Source organism: Haliotis rubra, unplaced genomic scaffold, assembly GCF_003918875.1.
Source record: "Haliotis rubra isolate DU_JTF1 unplaced genomic scaffold, ASM391887v1 Scf527, whole genome shotgun sequence".
Lineage (NCBI taxonomy): Eukaryota > Metazoa > Mollusca > Gastropoda > Lepetellida > Haliotidae > Haliotis > Haliotis rubra.
The window spans coordinates 173,248-189,755 of record NW_025767221.1 but is presented as its reverse complement, the minus strand read 5'-3'; the positions used below and the strand labels follow the sequence as shown (position 1 = coordinate 189,755).

General features: G+C 41.7%; 1 protein-coding gene across 1 annotated transcript; it reads right to left on the bottom strand.

Moving 5' to 3' along the window:
- Positions 1-1,603: 1,603 nt before the first annotated feature.
- On the bottom strand, positions 1,604-10,392 carry LOC124252860. The gene is given in 3 exon segments (XM_046686533.1): positions 1,604-2,362; positions 8,592-9,092; positions 9,095-10,392. Coding segments are annotated over 3 exon segments (1,581 nt in total). The 5' UTR covers positions 9,765-10,392; the 3' UTR covers positions 1,604-1,952.
- Positions 10,393-16,508: the final 6,116 nt, after the last annotated feature.

The window sequence follows — 16,508 nt, the reverse complement described above, 5'->3', positions numbered from 1 at the left end:
AGAAATATTTTGAAAAATGAAACTATATTTATCATACACAATAGCCACGTGCACTCTGCTCCCCGAAAGCTAATATTTTGGCAAAAATGTAGAGTATGGAAGTCGAAGTAGGGTAATTCGTTGTTTATTAAAAGTGAATGTTCCACTCATATCGTCTATTTGATACTGTGCTCGGGGCCTGTACGGTTTGTCTTTTTCTTCCTTTTTTTAAAAAAATTATCTTGGATTTATATCTAATTACATTAGTGATACATTTGAATTACCTGTAAGTAAATAATATGAATGAAAACGTACATATATGTTGAATGAACGCACAAATACATAGTATTACTAATAAATATTATATACATGTCAACATCAGTTATGAATTGCACATAGTATTGGCAGATTTTGAGAGTCCTGTCAACTTTTAGTCACATTATTTGATATTTCTGTTGTGTTTATATATGTACAAGTGCATTCTTGACCTCCCCGGGCAAAAGAAAATATACATTGAAAATTGATTTGACCAAAAGATTGCTAACATTATGAGAACGTTGCTTAGGATGAAAACTGTCGCTACAGCCTGAAAACTATGTCGAAACGTAACTGGGATACCTGTATCAGCGAGGGAGTTGCGTTTTACGTCGCTTTTAGCAATATTCCAGCAATATCACGGCGGGGGACACCAGAAATGGGCTTCACACATTGTACCCATGTGAGTGAGTGAGTGAGTTAATATTTAACGTCACATCGGCAATATCTCAGCCATGTCGTGACGAAAACAATTTATCCAATAAAAAATGAAATCATTTTGAAGAGTAAAACCTGTCGACGATGGACAGTTGTACCCATGTGAGGAATCGAACCCGGGTCTTCGGCGTGACGAATGAGCGCTTTAACCACTAGGCAACCCCACGTTCCCACACCCGTATCAAGCATATCGCTATCAAATATACATTTCTTGTTTCTTTTTCAGCCGGGGTTGGTGGGGGTATTCTCGTGGCTAAAGCGTTCGCTCGTCACGAGACCCGATGTGTGAAGCCCATTTCTGGTGTCCCCCCGCCGTGATGTTGCTCATTATTGCCAAAAAGCGGCGTAACATTAAACTCACTCACTCATGCTAACACGGGTGTATATTTTCTTTCGCACGGCAGTTTAAAGACGACAAAACAATACGTAAAAAATCGTTACATCTCTTCTCAAACTAAATTGCAACTTCTGCAACATATCTGTGTTGCATATTTATAACAAAGTTCGTGACAAGTCTATTTCAGATATATATTAATATAACTGTTGATCCCATTTGACAAACAAATTGTTTTCCTAATACCTCCCGCCCGCGGGATCAAATTTATTAGCTTTTGAAGAGGTATATTGTTTCATATACATATCAATACACATTCTCTAACTCCATCAGTGGTCCTTTTTCTTATACTGCAGGGACCCGTGAAGATCCGGGTTAGAATATTGATCTTCAGTAACCCATGCTTGTCGTAAGAGGCGACTAGCGGGATCGGGTGGTCAGGCTCGCTGACTTGGATGACACATGTCATCGGTTCCCAATAGCGCAGATCTATGCTCATGCTGTTGATCACTGGACTGTCTGGTCCAGCCTCGATTATTTACAGACCGCCGCCATGTAGCTGGAATATTGCTGAGTGCGGCGTAGAGCTAAACTCACTCACTCATACTGCAGGGGAATTTGACCGCTCAATCTACATGAAGGATAACTGAGTTCTTCAGGTGGCCAAATGTGAGCTTTCTAAAATGATAATATCACAAAGAGATTAAAACTGAAGTAGGTAAAATAAGAGAACCTTCTTTGATATCAATCTGACCTCTAAACATCCTCACTCAGGGACCCATTAGGGAATATGATGCTGTTGCCGTCTTTAGACAGAGTAGGAACCTATTTGCCTCTCTGATACCACTGGCTGTCCAACTCACCAACATGGTGTGCCAGTATGGACTCAACAGTACTCTTCCCGATGCCGATCAGTGTCTGTTGTCGGTATCCATGCCACCTTTTTCGGTACTTGTGTCGTCTCTGTGTACTGCTGTTCAGAAATGTCCTTTTCTTTGAGAGAAGTGTTGATGCTGTTTGACCTCCTGGGACACAGATGGGTGAAGTAGCCGACAAGTGTCTTCGTTGGGGACGTCTTGATGAAGATGGTCAGTACTACCAAGGACGCGGCTATTTCCTCCAACCTCAGCACTGTTTGCAATATCCACCACGGCCATGACTCCACGAAGCCCTTGGTGCTGAACACGCCAAAGTCAGAGACGGCGGAGTAGAGGTTGGTGACGCAGATGGAAAAAGAGACGAAGGCGGAGATGTAGATCGTCTTGGTCAGTCGCAGAAGACGCAGAGTTTGCTCGTCTGGAATGTAAGTAAACGTATCTATGAGTTATCGGGTTGAACGCCATCCTGAACAATGATTCCACGTATGTCACAGCGTGGCAGCAGAATGTGGGAAGAAAGCCAAAGCTATGCAAGCCTGAGACTTTAACATCTTTGGTGAACCAAACAGACACGGTCATGGTAATGTAAGACCTAAACACATAATCAGGGCGAACCGGAACCCACGATCACAGGGTGCTTTCGTGCTCAAGGGACTCAACCCTGCGCAGCATTTTGCGGTGCCATCTTCGACTTGGACAAGATCTATAAACATTTGATACAGATATTCGAGAGAAATTAAATTAATAAATCTATGTTTACCAAAAACATTCTCTCGAAATTTTGACAAACATCAGCCGATTCAGGATTAGCTTATGTAGATAAAATGTCTGAACCGAAGTAGAAACGTTTCTTTGTGTTGAAAGCAGTGATACTAATGTCAGCGAAAAGGTTTGTTTGCCTTGTTAACCATGCTAACTAGAGCTGAAAATAATTGTAACTACACCATCAAACAGGAACTTGAACATCTGGGGTCTATTAAATATAAACTCTGTCAAAAAAGAAACGCAACCCCTGTCCTCAGATATGAAAAATTCGTTTGAATGAAGTGATTGCTTCCAAACTAAATTTTATTCGAATGTATTGAAATGATACACGTAATTAATGAAGATTACCATCCAAACAACTGCATTTGTACGCATAAGTGTATTTTATTGCTTATTCCGTCACAACGCATGAAATGACCCTCATGGTGACTTCGCACAAAAAAAACACATGCAAATCATGAAAATGGCAGTTAATGTAGGGGTGTATAAAAGCCCATGTGCTTCCGTATTATATTCATTCATTTGTCGCCGAAAAGCTGTGTTAAAAATGCCACGATTGAGTGCTGCCGACCGAAATATCGCCATTGGTCGTGTTCGCCGGAGAAAGTTTTGGAACTGTTGCACGGCACCTAAATGTTCACAAAACAACGATATCCCGACTTTGGAGCCGCTACAACAACTTCAATTTGACCAACGATCGCCCGAAAAGTGGAAGGCCAAGAATCACGACCCCCCTTCAAGATCGGTACATCCGGGTCCATCACCTGCGTAATCGGCATGCCCTACCAACCGTGACTGCCACACAAATACCAGGTTTGAGGAGAGTGTCAGCTCAAACGATTAGGAACCGTCTGAAAGAAGCGGGTTGACGTGCCTGTAGACCAGTTGTTGGACCTGTACTACGCCCCCTACATCGACGCCGACGACTCAGGTGGTGCAACAACGTAAGGATACGGACTTTACAAAACTGGAGGCGAATCTGGTTTTCTGATGAATCACGTTTTCTTTGCAACGTCACGACGGAAGACAGCGTCTGTATAGGAGACGTCATAAACGTTTTGCGCCCATCTGCGTCCGACAGGTGGACAGATTTGGCGGAGAAAGCGTCATGGTTTGGGGAACCATCTCATACAACCAGAAATCAGACTTGGTGATCGTTCCAGGGAACCTGACAGCCCAACGTTACATCAACCACGTGTTAGAGCTTCACCCTTCTCCCGATTATTGACCAACAGACACAGATTTTTCAACGGGACAACGCCCGGCCTCATACTGCACGTGCAACAATGAACTTTCTGCAGAATTCCAACGTCAATGTCTTGCCATAACCCTCTAAATCACCAGACCTCAACCCTATTGAACACCTGTGGGATACTCTGGATTGACGCGTACGTCAACGTCAGCCGCCGCCACAGACGCTGCAACAGCTCGCCGTTGCACTGCAGGAGGAGTGGAGAGCCATTCCCCAGGAAAGAATCCGGCGTCTTATCCGTTCTTGTCCAAGGAGATGCCGTGCAGTGATTGCAGCGCGTGGTGCTCATACGAGATACTGAGAAAGACGCCCCCCCTGGTGACAAACTGGTGTCTGTGAGATGACTTTTGAAATGACAATTTTAAACATGCCCATCTGGGTTATTATTCTGCCAAATTTCAGACTTCTGTCTTCAATAATAAAAATGCCGTGTCGTCCTAAAACTTCAGATCAAAATCTCTCAAATACAGGGGTTGCGTTTCTTTTTTGACGGAGTTTATAAATGCCCTCATCTTGTGTGTGAAAGTACATGTACAGCTAAACAGCTCGAGTGGTAATGAGATTTGTGATTTCATTTGATTGGGATGTCAAGGAGGCCATCAATATCAAACCTCATCTCACATCGTGGTTGCGCATCTGTTTGTTTGCAAAATTAATACATTCGGGAATATGATAAGTTAGCCGGAATACTGAAGCAATAAACAATGACAACACTATGACCCATTTGCTAATATATTTTAAACTCAATTACACGTTTACTAAAAGCATATTTCCAGATTACGAAACACACCCTCTTTGAAAAGGCTGTATCCTCATTCATCAGCTGGTATCCTCCCAAAACCTTCACAGCGTATATCAACAACATTTCTTGTTGACTGCACGCACTTTAGCATACTGATTATGTGGAAGTTTTGGGATATAACCTAATAGCACAACGTGGCATATGCTATACTTATGTCCACACAATGCGTCTTATATCGCGCAGAGACATCCATGTCATCAGAGACCATATAATACATATATATGGTCTCTGATGCGATCTACATACCTTTCCTGACAACGTTAACATACTGCTACTTAAAACGTCATACAGGGGGCATTGTCCCCATTATGTGATATGCGGACCGCTGGAAGCCTCACCGTGTTTTCTACGGAGGGTTATTAGGGCTAGTTTGTTATCAGCTACGTAGATGATACATTAATCTCCGTTGCAGATATTTCCATCTGCGTGGATGATGTTATAATCGTTGGGTAAGTGAGACCGTTATATTGTGCTGTGAAGTTACGACCCTAGTTTAATATAGTGTAAACAAGCGTTGAAAATAGTTTATTCAAATATATCATTTTATAGTATATTTCTATTTTTACGACTTTAATCATTTGAAAGTAGCAGCGTGAAATAAAATTTATAATAAACTCATTCATCAAAACTTCGACAGATCTAAATGAACGAATGAGTGAGTTACTATGTTGCTACTACTATGCTCTAATTGTACCTTATTAAAGCATATCAAGATTGAAAGTCACGCAATTGTCTCATTATCAATTAAACCAGACCGTCATACAGCTGACATTGTTGTGTGCGGCCTTAAACAATGAAAAATAAATTGAGTCATAGGTTACACAAAACAGACCAGCAATAATTTGTCAATTATTGGGAAAATAAGGTTGCAAAGTCGATAATTTAATACTAGATGATACCTTTTCCTAAGTAGCTTACAACGTCATAACATTTAAGTATCATCTACGTAGATAAAAGTATTCTCAACGCCGAAGTTAGTATCATCTGCGTAGATGTTTAAAATAGATGTAATGTTTAAAATGTTTTTAGACTATAACACTAATTCGTTTCCGCAGTTTTCATAGAAAATATCGCATGCACCCTAGTGGTCAAGGATGTAGCAACACGCCACCTAGTGAGTAAGAATGTCACAACGCGCCACCTGGTGGGAAGGAACAATAATCTTTATTACCCAGTTCGAGTGTAGGGAAATAATGCTGTTGATTGTCGTAACATTTGAAGACGGTTGCGTCTTATGTTGCCGCGGGCGCTTCCAACTGGTCAGATTAGGGGCATATATTGTGTTTACAGCGTGTTAAACTGTATAAACATCCCACTTGCAGTCAGGGTGGTTGTATGGCTGACGTGACTATGATCTCGTTTATTGGTAAACCAGTGGGAATGTGTCAGCCATGATGGATTAGTCACGTGGTAATTGCATAAGTAATTACATGTAGTTATCTGTCAATGGCATTGATGTACATAATACACGGATACACGTATTTGTTGATATACATAACGCATCACCATTTACACTTTGATTGTGCGAAGTCATAGACCGATCCAGAGAGGGGGGTGGGGGGTGCAGGAGGTGCCCCTACCACGGCACCCCTACCACCACATCCCCCACCCGTCCTGAAAGTTAATAACTATAAAATAAATAACTGTCGAAACTCTTGTGAAAACGGGTGAAAATGAAGTGTGTGTGCGCGCGCGCGCGCGCGCACGCACGCACGAACACACACACAAACACATCTTTCTCAGATGTGTGACACGGGTTCGGTTCCCCATAGATCAACTGTATGAAACACATTTCTGTTTATGATTTCTTCATGCTGACATGTGTGTGTGTGTTTGTGTGTGAGTGTGTGTATGTATGTATGTGCGCGTGAGTACGTTATTGCGTATGCACGTGTACATGTTTGTGCAAGAATGTCATAGCGTAAGCCTGTGATTGTGTATGTGAGTGCGTGATTGTACGATGTGTGTGAATGCAGGATTGCGTGAGGGGTTGAGTGAGTGCATAATTGCTTGTTTGCGTGTGAGTGTGCACGTTTCCGTCAATATGGTGAAGTGTTTTTATAACTTTTGTGTGATTAAATAATCATGTTATTAATCTGGAATGTATGTAATGGTGTGTTTTATTTGTATTCTCTTATTTTATTGTATTACTGTGATAATGCTTGTGATTTTAGTGTATCATAGGCCAAATGGCCGGGTGCTTTTTGTGTTTGTAATGTAATGTACTGTATTTTATTGCAAAAGCACTTGACACTTTAATAAACATTTTCTTTCTCTCTCTATTTTGAATATGTTTCACGATAAAATCGCAATGCTGATTTAATCTTGCCCAATGTCTATTAAATATAAAACATCAACAACCGATAATATGCATTAAGGATTAATTGTTCAAACAAATGTCATTAAGTCCAAAGGCAAAAGAGCCGTGAAAAATAATTGAATGGATAACAGATAGAAAAAAATTAAAAACAATCGAGTGATAACGCTCGTTGACTTGGTTATTCCATTTCATGGATGGCTTTGTTTGTTGCTCTTAATATCAACCAGTAGTTTGTCAAGCGAAAAAAGAACAAGGGTGACAAGGGTTGACTATTTGTACGCGGGGATACATACAGTGTATTAGTGGTGGTCCGATTAATTGAAATAATCGAAGATTGGTCGCAGTGACTAAACGACCAAGCAATCGAACATGTTTTCTCATAATCGAACACGACCAATCTTGGAACACTTGTTTGCATTAACAATATTTTTCACAAGGCTGGTTTTGTCTGTGTCATTAAATTTACATTTCATAAGCACTACATGTACAAGCTCGTTCCAAGTCATGATTGAATTGATCTTAAAGAATCCAGGAAATATGTGTTCCTAACATACTAATCATCATTTAAATATGCAAAATTTGCAAATGGACTTTTTTTCTTTATTTTTGTGTGCATTAACAAAAATAACAGGAACATTTGATAAATGACGCTAACCAATTATTTTCGATGATTGAAATGGACCAGTCATCAATTATAAGATTTTAACCAATTACCAACACTAGTTCATATACAAGAACGTAAACACTTGCAATTAGCTTATCTTGTTAACTTGAAACATGTATCCCTTGCATGTCCACGGCTGGCTCCCACAAAATAACCAGAAACTAATTATGAGTGGATAATGTCCTTTCTCTACTTTCCTTTGGGTTGTAGTTTATATCCTAATATATGAGACTCATCTTTCAATTTCAGTAACACAAGTGCTCATCCGGATTGATTCATTTCATGATGGTGTTTCTATATCAGTTATTCTCTTCTCTTCGGCGATTGATGCGGATGTATAAGCGTCGTTGTGTCGAATTTAAAGGAACCTACATAAATACCTCGAGATGACTAAATATGGAATACACACTGATCCAATTTCGACACAACGGTGTTAAACTGTATTTACTTTACATATGAGACCTACAATGCCACATGTACGCCCACACAACACAACATCGTCACGTAACATCACACATCTGCTTGGCCTTCATTTTCCTGATCTACCGTGACCTTTGTGTATGCCTATGAATAGGCTCATGTTTTCTGGCCTATCAGTGAGTGAGTAAGTGGGTTAATGGCGAAACTGGTGACGCTGCATGTCTGAAACGTTTACCATTTTCGTGTGAGAGACGAACATGTGAATGGTCGGGACAAACCTGAAAGCCGTAACGGGGATGAACCGGGATTCGAACCCACGATAATCGCTTTCTGGTTTCAAACGAAACACTACAGAACGAGCTGCGTGCGTCAAACTACTGGGCCACGCGTCCCCCAATGCAGCCCCAGACTACCAACCACTTACCTTTAACTCCGTCAGATGCGCTGAGGTTCCTCTTGATCATGTAGCCTGCATAGGAGAATCCTATAGCCAGCACCAAGCCATAGATGACGAACAGGATCTGACAGAACACGAGCAGAGCCTTCACCTGAGCCCCGAAAAACATGACAAGGACGTCAACGACAGAGACGATGATGAAATGGATGGTCGTGATGAGGATGATATTGCCGAGCTTCTGGAATTTCGGGGGAGCGATGTCCATCTTTGTGGTGTCCAACAGGATGAGGAGTACTATACTAAATGACGCCGTCAGTCCGGGAAATCCTAGTGACCACAGCATGTGTGAGAAGAGAAAAGGGACGGAGTTTGTAGAAGAATAAGGGTCCAAGAACAGATTCAGCGCACGAGTTCCACCAAAGAAGCTGATCATTGCATTCAGGGCAATGGTGGTCTTGCTTCTGCGCTGACCTTTGTTGCCCGCGAACATGGCCGAGATTAGGAGAATCCCGAAAACATCAGAAATATGTAAATCAGTCCGAATATATACACATGCAGGGGCCATGCCTCGCGCCATTCCAGGTATGACTGCTGCCAGTTTGGGCCCGGTTCCGGCCATCCTTCTGGTTCGGCCACTGGTTCTGTATATGGTTCGGGACTGGTATATTCTGATTCAGGTGCATAGAATTCTGAAAACGGTTCCGACGTTGAGTTAAATTCTGGTTCAGGACGAAAGACCTCTGAGAAGGGTTCAGACGAGGCATATTCTGAAAAAGGTTCAGATGTGGCATTGTATCCTGGTTCCGGGGTGAGATATTCTGACAAAGGTTCAGATGTGGAGCTGTATTCTGGTTCCGGGTTGTGATATTCTGACAAAGGTTCTGATGTGGAGCTGTATTCTGGTTCCGGGCTGTGATATTCTGACAAAGGTTCAGATGTGGAGCTGTATTCTGGTTCCGGGCTGTGATATTCTGACAAAGGTTCAGATGTGGAACTGTATTCAGCTTCCGTGCTGAGATATTCAGACTCGGGTTCAGGTGAAGAATTTAAATATTCTGACACTGACTCCGGTTCCGATGTTGTTTCAGATTCCGGTTCTGGGGTAGAAGAATATTCGCTTTCGGGCTCCGGTAAGTTCATTTCGGTTGTTTGATTAGGAAAGATGAAGACCCCGAGTAATAACTCCCACAGAGCTCTCATACACTTAATAAGTCGAACAGAATCCGCAAGATAGTTGTACTACCAGAATTCCCTATAATTACTCTTCCAGCACAATGTTTAAGCCTTATGTTCTCGTTTTTCAGTATGCCAAAACTCCTTGAGGCTTCTCAATCTCTACTGATGAAAAGCAGGCCCTGCAGGTTATATACGCCAATACATTCCAAATAAATTAATAAACCATCCCAATTTCGCCTCTTCAGCGGTATTGTTTTGAAATCAACACGCACACGACATCGTAAGGCTGTTGACTGACAGTTGACACCATGGAAGATTATGTCGGCATGAAGTAAAATAAAGAGAGTTCTTAAGCATGTACAGCATGAAATGTTTAGATTTAACTCCAACGTACTTTACATATTACAAGCCGAAACACTGTCCACGAATCCACTTGAGCTTGGTGCCAGCTTGAGGCTGTATAATCAGAGTATGACGCACATTGCTGACTGTTATTTAATGGTCTGTCAATGAAGCCCCCGCACGTGTCCTTCCACTGAAGTGGAGCTGTTCCAAGTTAAGTGTGTTGATGTAACGCTTAGAGAAAATGCCTCCATTCCACTTTCCGTCGTCAAGTTCGCCGGGGACAATCCTTTGCCTCCTTTAACACTTGGTACCTGAAATAAGTTCATGTCAGCCATTTATTAAACATTGTTTGTTCTGATCAATTGCACACATGAATGAGATTCTAGAATATCGATGGAAGTGCGGTATTGTGATGGCATTTTGTTGTTAATTGGTTTCATGACGACGATCGAAAACATATTGACAACGTCACCTGATTATTAATGTAGGCTGCCACGTTGCAATAAGGGGTTGAAACACAACGCGTTGTCATTGTTTGTAAATTCATTTAATAATTTACAGTATACTCCTGTCGCACACATGCTATGTGGAAGTGAGTGAGTGAGTGAGTATGGTTTTACGCCGCTTTTAGCAATATTTCAGCAATATTACGGCGGTGGACACCAGAAATGGGTTTCACACATTTTACCCATCTGGGGAATCGAACCCGGGCCTTCGGCGTGACGAGCAAACGCTTCTACTACTAGGCTACCCCACCGGCCCTGCTATGTCGGAAATGGTATAGCCTAGTGGTTAAGGGGTTTGCTCGACACGCCGAAGACCCGAGTTCGTTTCCACACATACGTATAGTGCGGGAAGTACATTTCTGGTGTCACGTGATGTGCTGATATGTTGCGGAAATTCATGTTACCTCACATTATATCCATGACAAACACAATAACACTGAAATTTCGTTTAGTTTTCTGTACCACCGCCTGACATCGTTGAGATTAATTCTTTTCTTTACTAACAATGATCTTTGTTATTGAGTCAACTCCTCCCTGGGATTATTTTGACGTTCTGAAATTCAAGTGTCCAGAAAGCAGAGGTTCCGGATTCTCGAGGTCGGAATATCAATCATTTACAAACCCCTACTGCTGTTCCCCCTCAGCACAGCTTTGAAAAGCTTCTATGGTACATAAACGAGGATATGTCACAATGTGACAAAAATGATGTCCAATTCAGTTCCCAATTTTGACGTTTTTAGTGTTTGTCTTTTCGGATGGAGGTGGTTGTCTCTAGAAGGAAAACATATTTTTGGTTCGTTACAGACAGGACACGTGAAGATCCGGGTTAGAATTGGTCTTCAGCAACCCATGCTTGTCGTAAGAGGCGACTAAAGGGATCGGGTGGTCAGGCTCGCTGACTTGGTTGAATTGCGTAGATCGATGCGCATGCTGTTGATCACTGGATTGTTTGACTCGACTATTTACAGACCGCCGCCATATAGCTGGAATATTGCTGAGTGCGGCGTTAAACAACCAACCAACGTTACAACCAATGCAGAAAATATACGTTGGTCATACAATCGACCACTGGACATGCTACGTGTCCTGAAAAAATAGGTGAAAATGAAAAAACCTTTTCTGCACTCTCATTCATATCATAAAATCATCACTACGTAAGAGTACCTGCTTCCATCGAGATAATCCCTTCAGAATTAACATGAAACAAAAGACAAAATCGAAAAGAGCTAAAAACATTCTAAACGGTAACTCCACACACAATGGACAACACGCATCAATACCTGCACTTCGCGTCCGGGCTGATTGTTGTTGAGAAAGATGAACCTTGAATATTGTCTCCATGGAATAAATTACCCTGGGACTGATAGCGGATTATATACTGAAGATGCGTTATATTCTTCGATTTCATTGGTCCAGATACGGACCAGGCGACCAATCACAGCACGGTAGGACAACATTGCCCAGTACATTAACCGGGCTGCCTGACGCTTCACGGCATCAAGCTGTGTATGTACAAGTGACATATATCAAGGGATGTTCCATACTGTGGCGTCACAGCTGATGACGGATGTGTAGATAAATCGGTTTAAGGATTGGCTGTTCATCCTTTTTACAGCATCTTTTCACTTCCATCCTTCCTTTGTTTATTTATGAATTTCATAAAGTGAGAAAGGCTTTGCATTTCGCATGAACTTTTGAAATAATATTCCACCATTCACAATAAACAATTTAACATTAAATGACACGAACAACTCATTCGTTAATGCGTTTAGCGTGTTGGTGCTACGTTCAGAGTTCAAATATAGGCATCACTTTTTATGTGTTTCACGTAGGCACCAAGTTCGGAACATCGTCGGTCGGTCGGGGAAAAATATAAAAAATAAAATCTTAATAAAGAGAAAATTATCCGAATACATGTAATGTTCTTGATTCCCATTGATTGTAATTCTTATTATAATTTCTCGCGTTCTTTGGACTTGTGTCAGCGACTGATTAAAACATTTTAGATTAATAAAAAATTTGTATGACGAGGCGGTACGTTTTAGGTTCGAGTCGGCGTTGTTGAAATGAAAAAAAAAGTTTGGTTTTTTGTTTTTTTTTTTTTGGCCTTTTTTTTGGGGGGGGGGGCAATAAAATTAGAAGGGTCGGGCGATGAGAAACACAAAAATAAGAATGCTGCCCTATTATAGTTCAATGCCTTTCGCTACATCTATGAATATTTATCAGATAAAAAGCAGATATATCGTCAATGCGATCATTACTAGTGAAACAATACTCACATTCTGCACTGACTGTATGACAGCCTAAGTATTTATAGAAGTTAGGTTAAATAAATATTACCAATAATAACAATTCATAATAATTAGGAACGTTTACACGGAGTTGTGATGAACTGAATGGAGTGATACCAGTTTAACCTATTAATAATTCCGTTTGATATTCTTTTTACAAGTAATGTTGATTAACTACAACAAATCTTAAATTAGTCTGTTGTAAAATATCACCGATACATAAAAAAGCACTAGATTAATCAATGCCAATTTGTTGTATTTTCACGAGTCAGTAATTCAACGAAGTTTCTCTAATGTCATTGATCCCAATGCTAGATCAGCGTACAAACTATCTCTGTTGTACTACCCATGGGTAGAGACGCGACCGGGAGCCTCGTTTGATATTGATTTTCAAAACGGGCAGATATGTTTTTGGTTTTACTGGTCTGTTAAACTGAAGGAACATACAAGTAGCTATAAATCATAATCACCAAGAGTAATATAAGGGATAGGCCTGGTTATTTATGGCGATGTGAGGTGCTGTATTGGAACAAGGTCAATGGAGCCAGGTTATACACAGTCTTCAAATTGTCGCAGGTGTTTGTGTCGTATGGGATTTTTAATGCACACCATTATTGATAATGTAATTAACTTTTCCATATGATTTATTTTATTCGATTGGCATTTTAAAACAAACATATTTCAACCAATGTGGACTTTCATATATGTTTTGCCTACATTTTAATATGGGTTCTATGATTTTATTAAGTTATTACGTTCGCCCATCAGATGATCTAATCAGTATTTATGTTATCACGAGTTCGTTTTGAGTAAACCATGACTTTAATACATGTTGACATCTGGGTGCCGTTGTACAAGGCGATCTCAGAGCTAAGGTGACCGTAACTCCCATACCTTAACATCGATTTAAGGTACATGTACTCTCAGCGCTAAGGTGACCGTACCTCCCATACCTTAACATCGATTTAAGGTACATGTACTCTTAGCGCTAAGGTGACCGTACCTCCCATACCTTAACATCGATTCAAGGTACTCTTAGCGCTAGGGCTGTGTTGTACACCGGCATCCTGGGCCTCCTTTCACGAAGCACGGTGATCGTAAGTCACTAAGGTAACCTTAATGCAATCTTAAAGAATGGGAGGTAAGGTTAACCTTAGTAAAGGTTGCTTCGTGAAAGGAGCCCCCGAACATCAACGACTGCCTTAGTAGCCCAGCGGACCGGGAAGGTGATCAGTGAGCCTAAAGCTGGTGGGTCCATACGCGTTATACGTGAAATCGATGTTGTTGTTGCCTGATGGTTGGCTTAACGGGGCTGTTCGACTTGGAGGCAGTAAATATATGATGTCTGAGGGGAGCATCAGTGTTAAATTGTGACATCAAAGGCCTCGGAGGGGCCGGTGTTGTAGCCCAGCAGGTAAAGCGCCCGCTCGTCAGACCGAAGGTCCGGTTCGATTCCCTCATGGGTACACAATGTGAGGCCATTCCTGGTGTCCCCCGCCGTGATGTTGCTGGAATATTGCTAAAATCCAACTCATTCATTTCAAGGCCTCAGAACGTTCGTGAAAGTCGCTATCTAATTAGGGTTTAACGCCACGTTTAGCACTGGGCCAGCAATGTGACACCCTTATCACTCCAAACATGGGCGCCGCACGTTGTACCCATGGGAGAATCGAACCGAGTCTTTGACGTGGCGAGCGAACGCTTTAACCACTCGGCTACCCCGCCTCCACGCACCTATTTAAATACAGTAACAGTGAACCCTATACATAATACTTGACCTCACCTTATTAGATTACCATGAGTTCAGAATCGTAATCATGAGCCCATAAGGAAACTTTTGTCGATGTGATTTCTCGAAGCATTCGGTATTGGTACGCCATATGAATTCTGCAACAGTACCAAAAATTGCAAACTATCTGACGTGGTGCTGTCACATTGATGCTGTAATTAGAGACTCAGACCTCAACTGAGCTTCATCAGACATCTTCACACTTAGGGACGGTGGAGTAGCCCAGTGATTAAAGCGTTGGCTCGTCACACCGAAGACCCGGGTTCGATGTCCCACATGGGTACAATGTGTGAAGACCATTTCTGGTGTGTCCGCCGCCGTGATGTTTCTGGAATATTGCTAAAAGCGGGGTAAAAACAAGCTCACTCACTCGCTCTTCACACTTCATTCACCTGATAGCTTAATGACCGTCTGTGTACATATACTTTGCGCAAGTGATAAAGCATATAGGTTACTGGTCACCGTCGTCATCATCATCATCATCATCATTAGTCACACGGTTCTCTATAGACGACAGGATAAGAAGCGTTTGTCACTGTTAACCTTTAATGGGATGTATATTTCCCAGGGAGCTGAGAAAGACTATCGACTACATACTGGTCCATTGTCCAGGTTAATGATGTAGCGCTTTGAGCATGTGTCTTGAGTATGGAATCTTGCGCAATATTAGTTACACAACATTATCAGTTGTCGCCAACTGCCTGACATTTCAATGTGTCAAGTGAAATGTACACGAGTCTCCATTAGGTGATTCAGGTCAAGTGAAATGTACATATATCTGAGTGGATATGAGTAATAAGGACTAACACGACCATCTGCACAGGATGCTTCGCCGCTAGTTGTAGGGAGGGAGCTACATTGGCCGCGGGGATGGAGATAAGCGTTTTGAGGTTGAGGGAGACAAAAACTGTGGTACTGGTAATGAATGAGTGAGTGAGTTTTGTTTTATGCCGCACACAGCAATATTCCAGCTATATGGCGGCAGTCTGTAAATAATAGAGTCTGGATCTAGCAATCCAGTGATTGACACGATGACCATCGATCTCCACATATGGGATACGATAACATGAGTCAACCAATTGCAAGTCAGCGAGTCTGACCACCCGATCCCGTTAGTCGCCTCTTACGACAAGCATGGGTCGCTGAAGATCAATTGTAACTCGGATCTTCACTGTGGGCACTGATAAGGGTAATAATACTGTAGTGTGGTTATAGCTGCTGTCATAATGCATAGTGAGTTCTAGCACTAGTAGTAGTAGCAACAGCAGCATCAGCAACAGTAGCACCACCAGCAGCAGCAGCGGCAGTAGTAGTGGTAGTAGTTTGTTGTTTGTTTCAAAGCACAAGGGGGACGGTGGGGTTGCCTAGTGATTAAAGCGTTCGCTCGTCACGCAGACGTGATGTTGCTGGAATATTGCTAAAAGCGGTGTACTCACCATACTCACTCTCTCCCTCAAAGCACAAAGGCAAACATTTGTATCCAGGTGAAATATAATCGCGCTTTGCATAAAACATGGAAATACCAGATTATGATCTGCGAACTAAAGTCTTGTTAACACAATATTTACATTGTACATACGTAATTCATGTACTAACCCAAACCCCCAATGCGATTAGCTGTCGAACAGGCCAATATTTGCATCATTTCGTGACAATACATTCTGCTTTGATCATGAAAAGGCGTTATGTAGAAACACTTTTTTGTACTCTGCCGATGATTGAATATAGAATATCAGTTTACCATCTGTCTGACGTCACGGTGTGTCATTTGTAATACGGGAGAGAGTGATGCATGTATTATGTATTTCATTTCTCTTGTCTAACCATAAGGTTATTG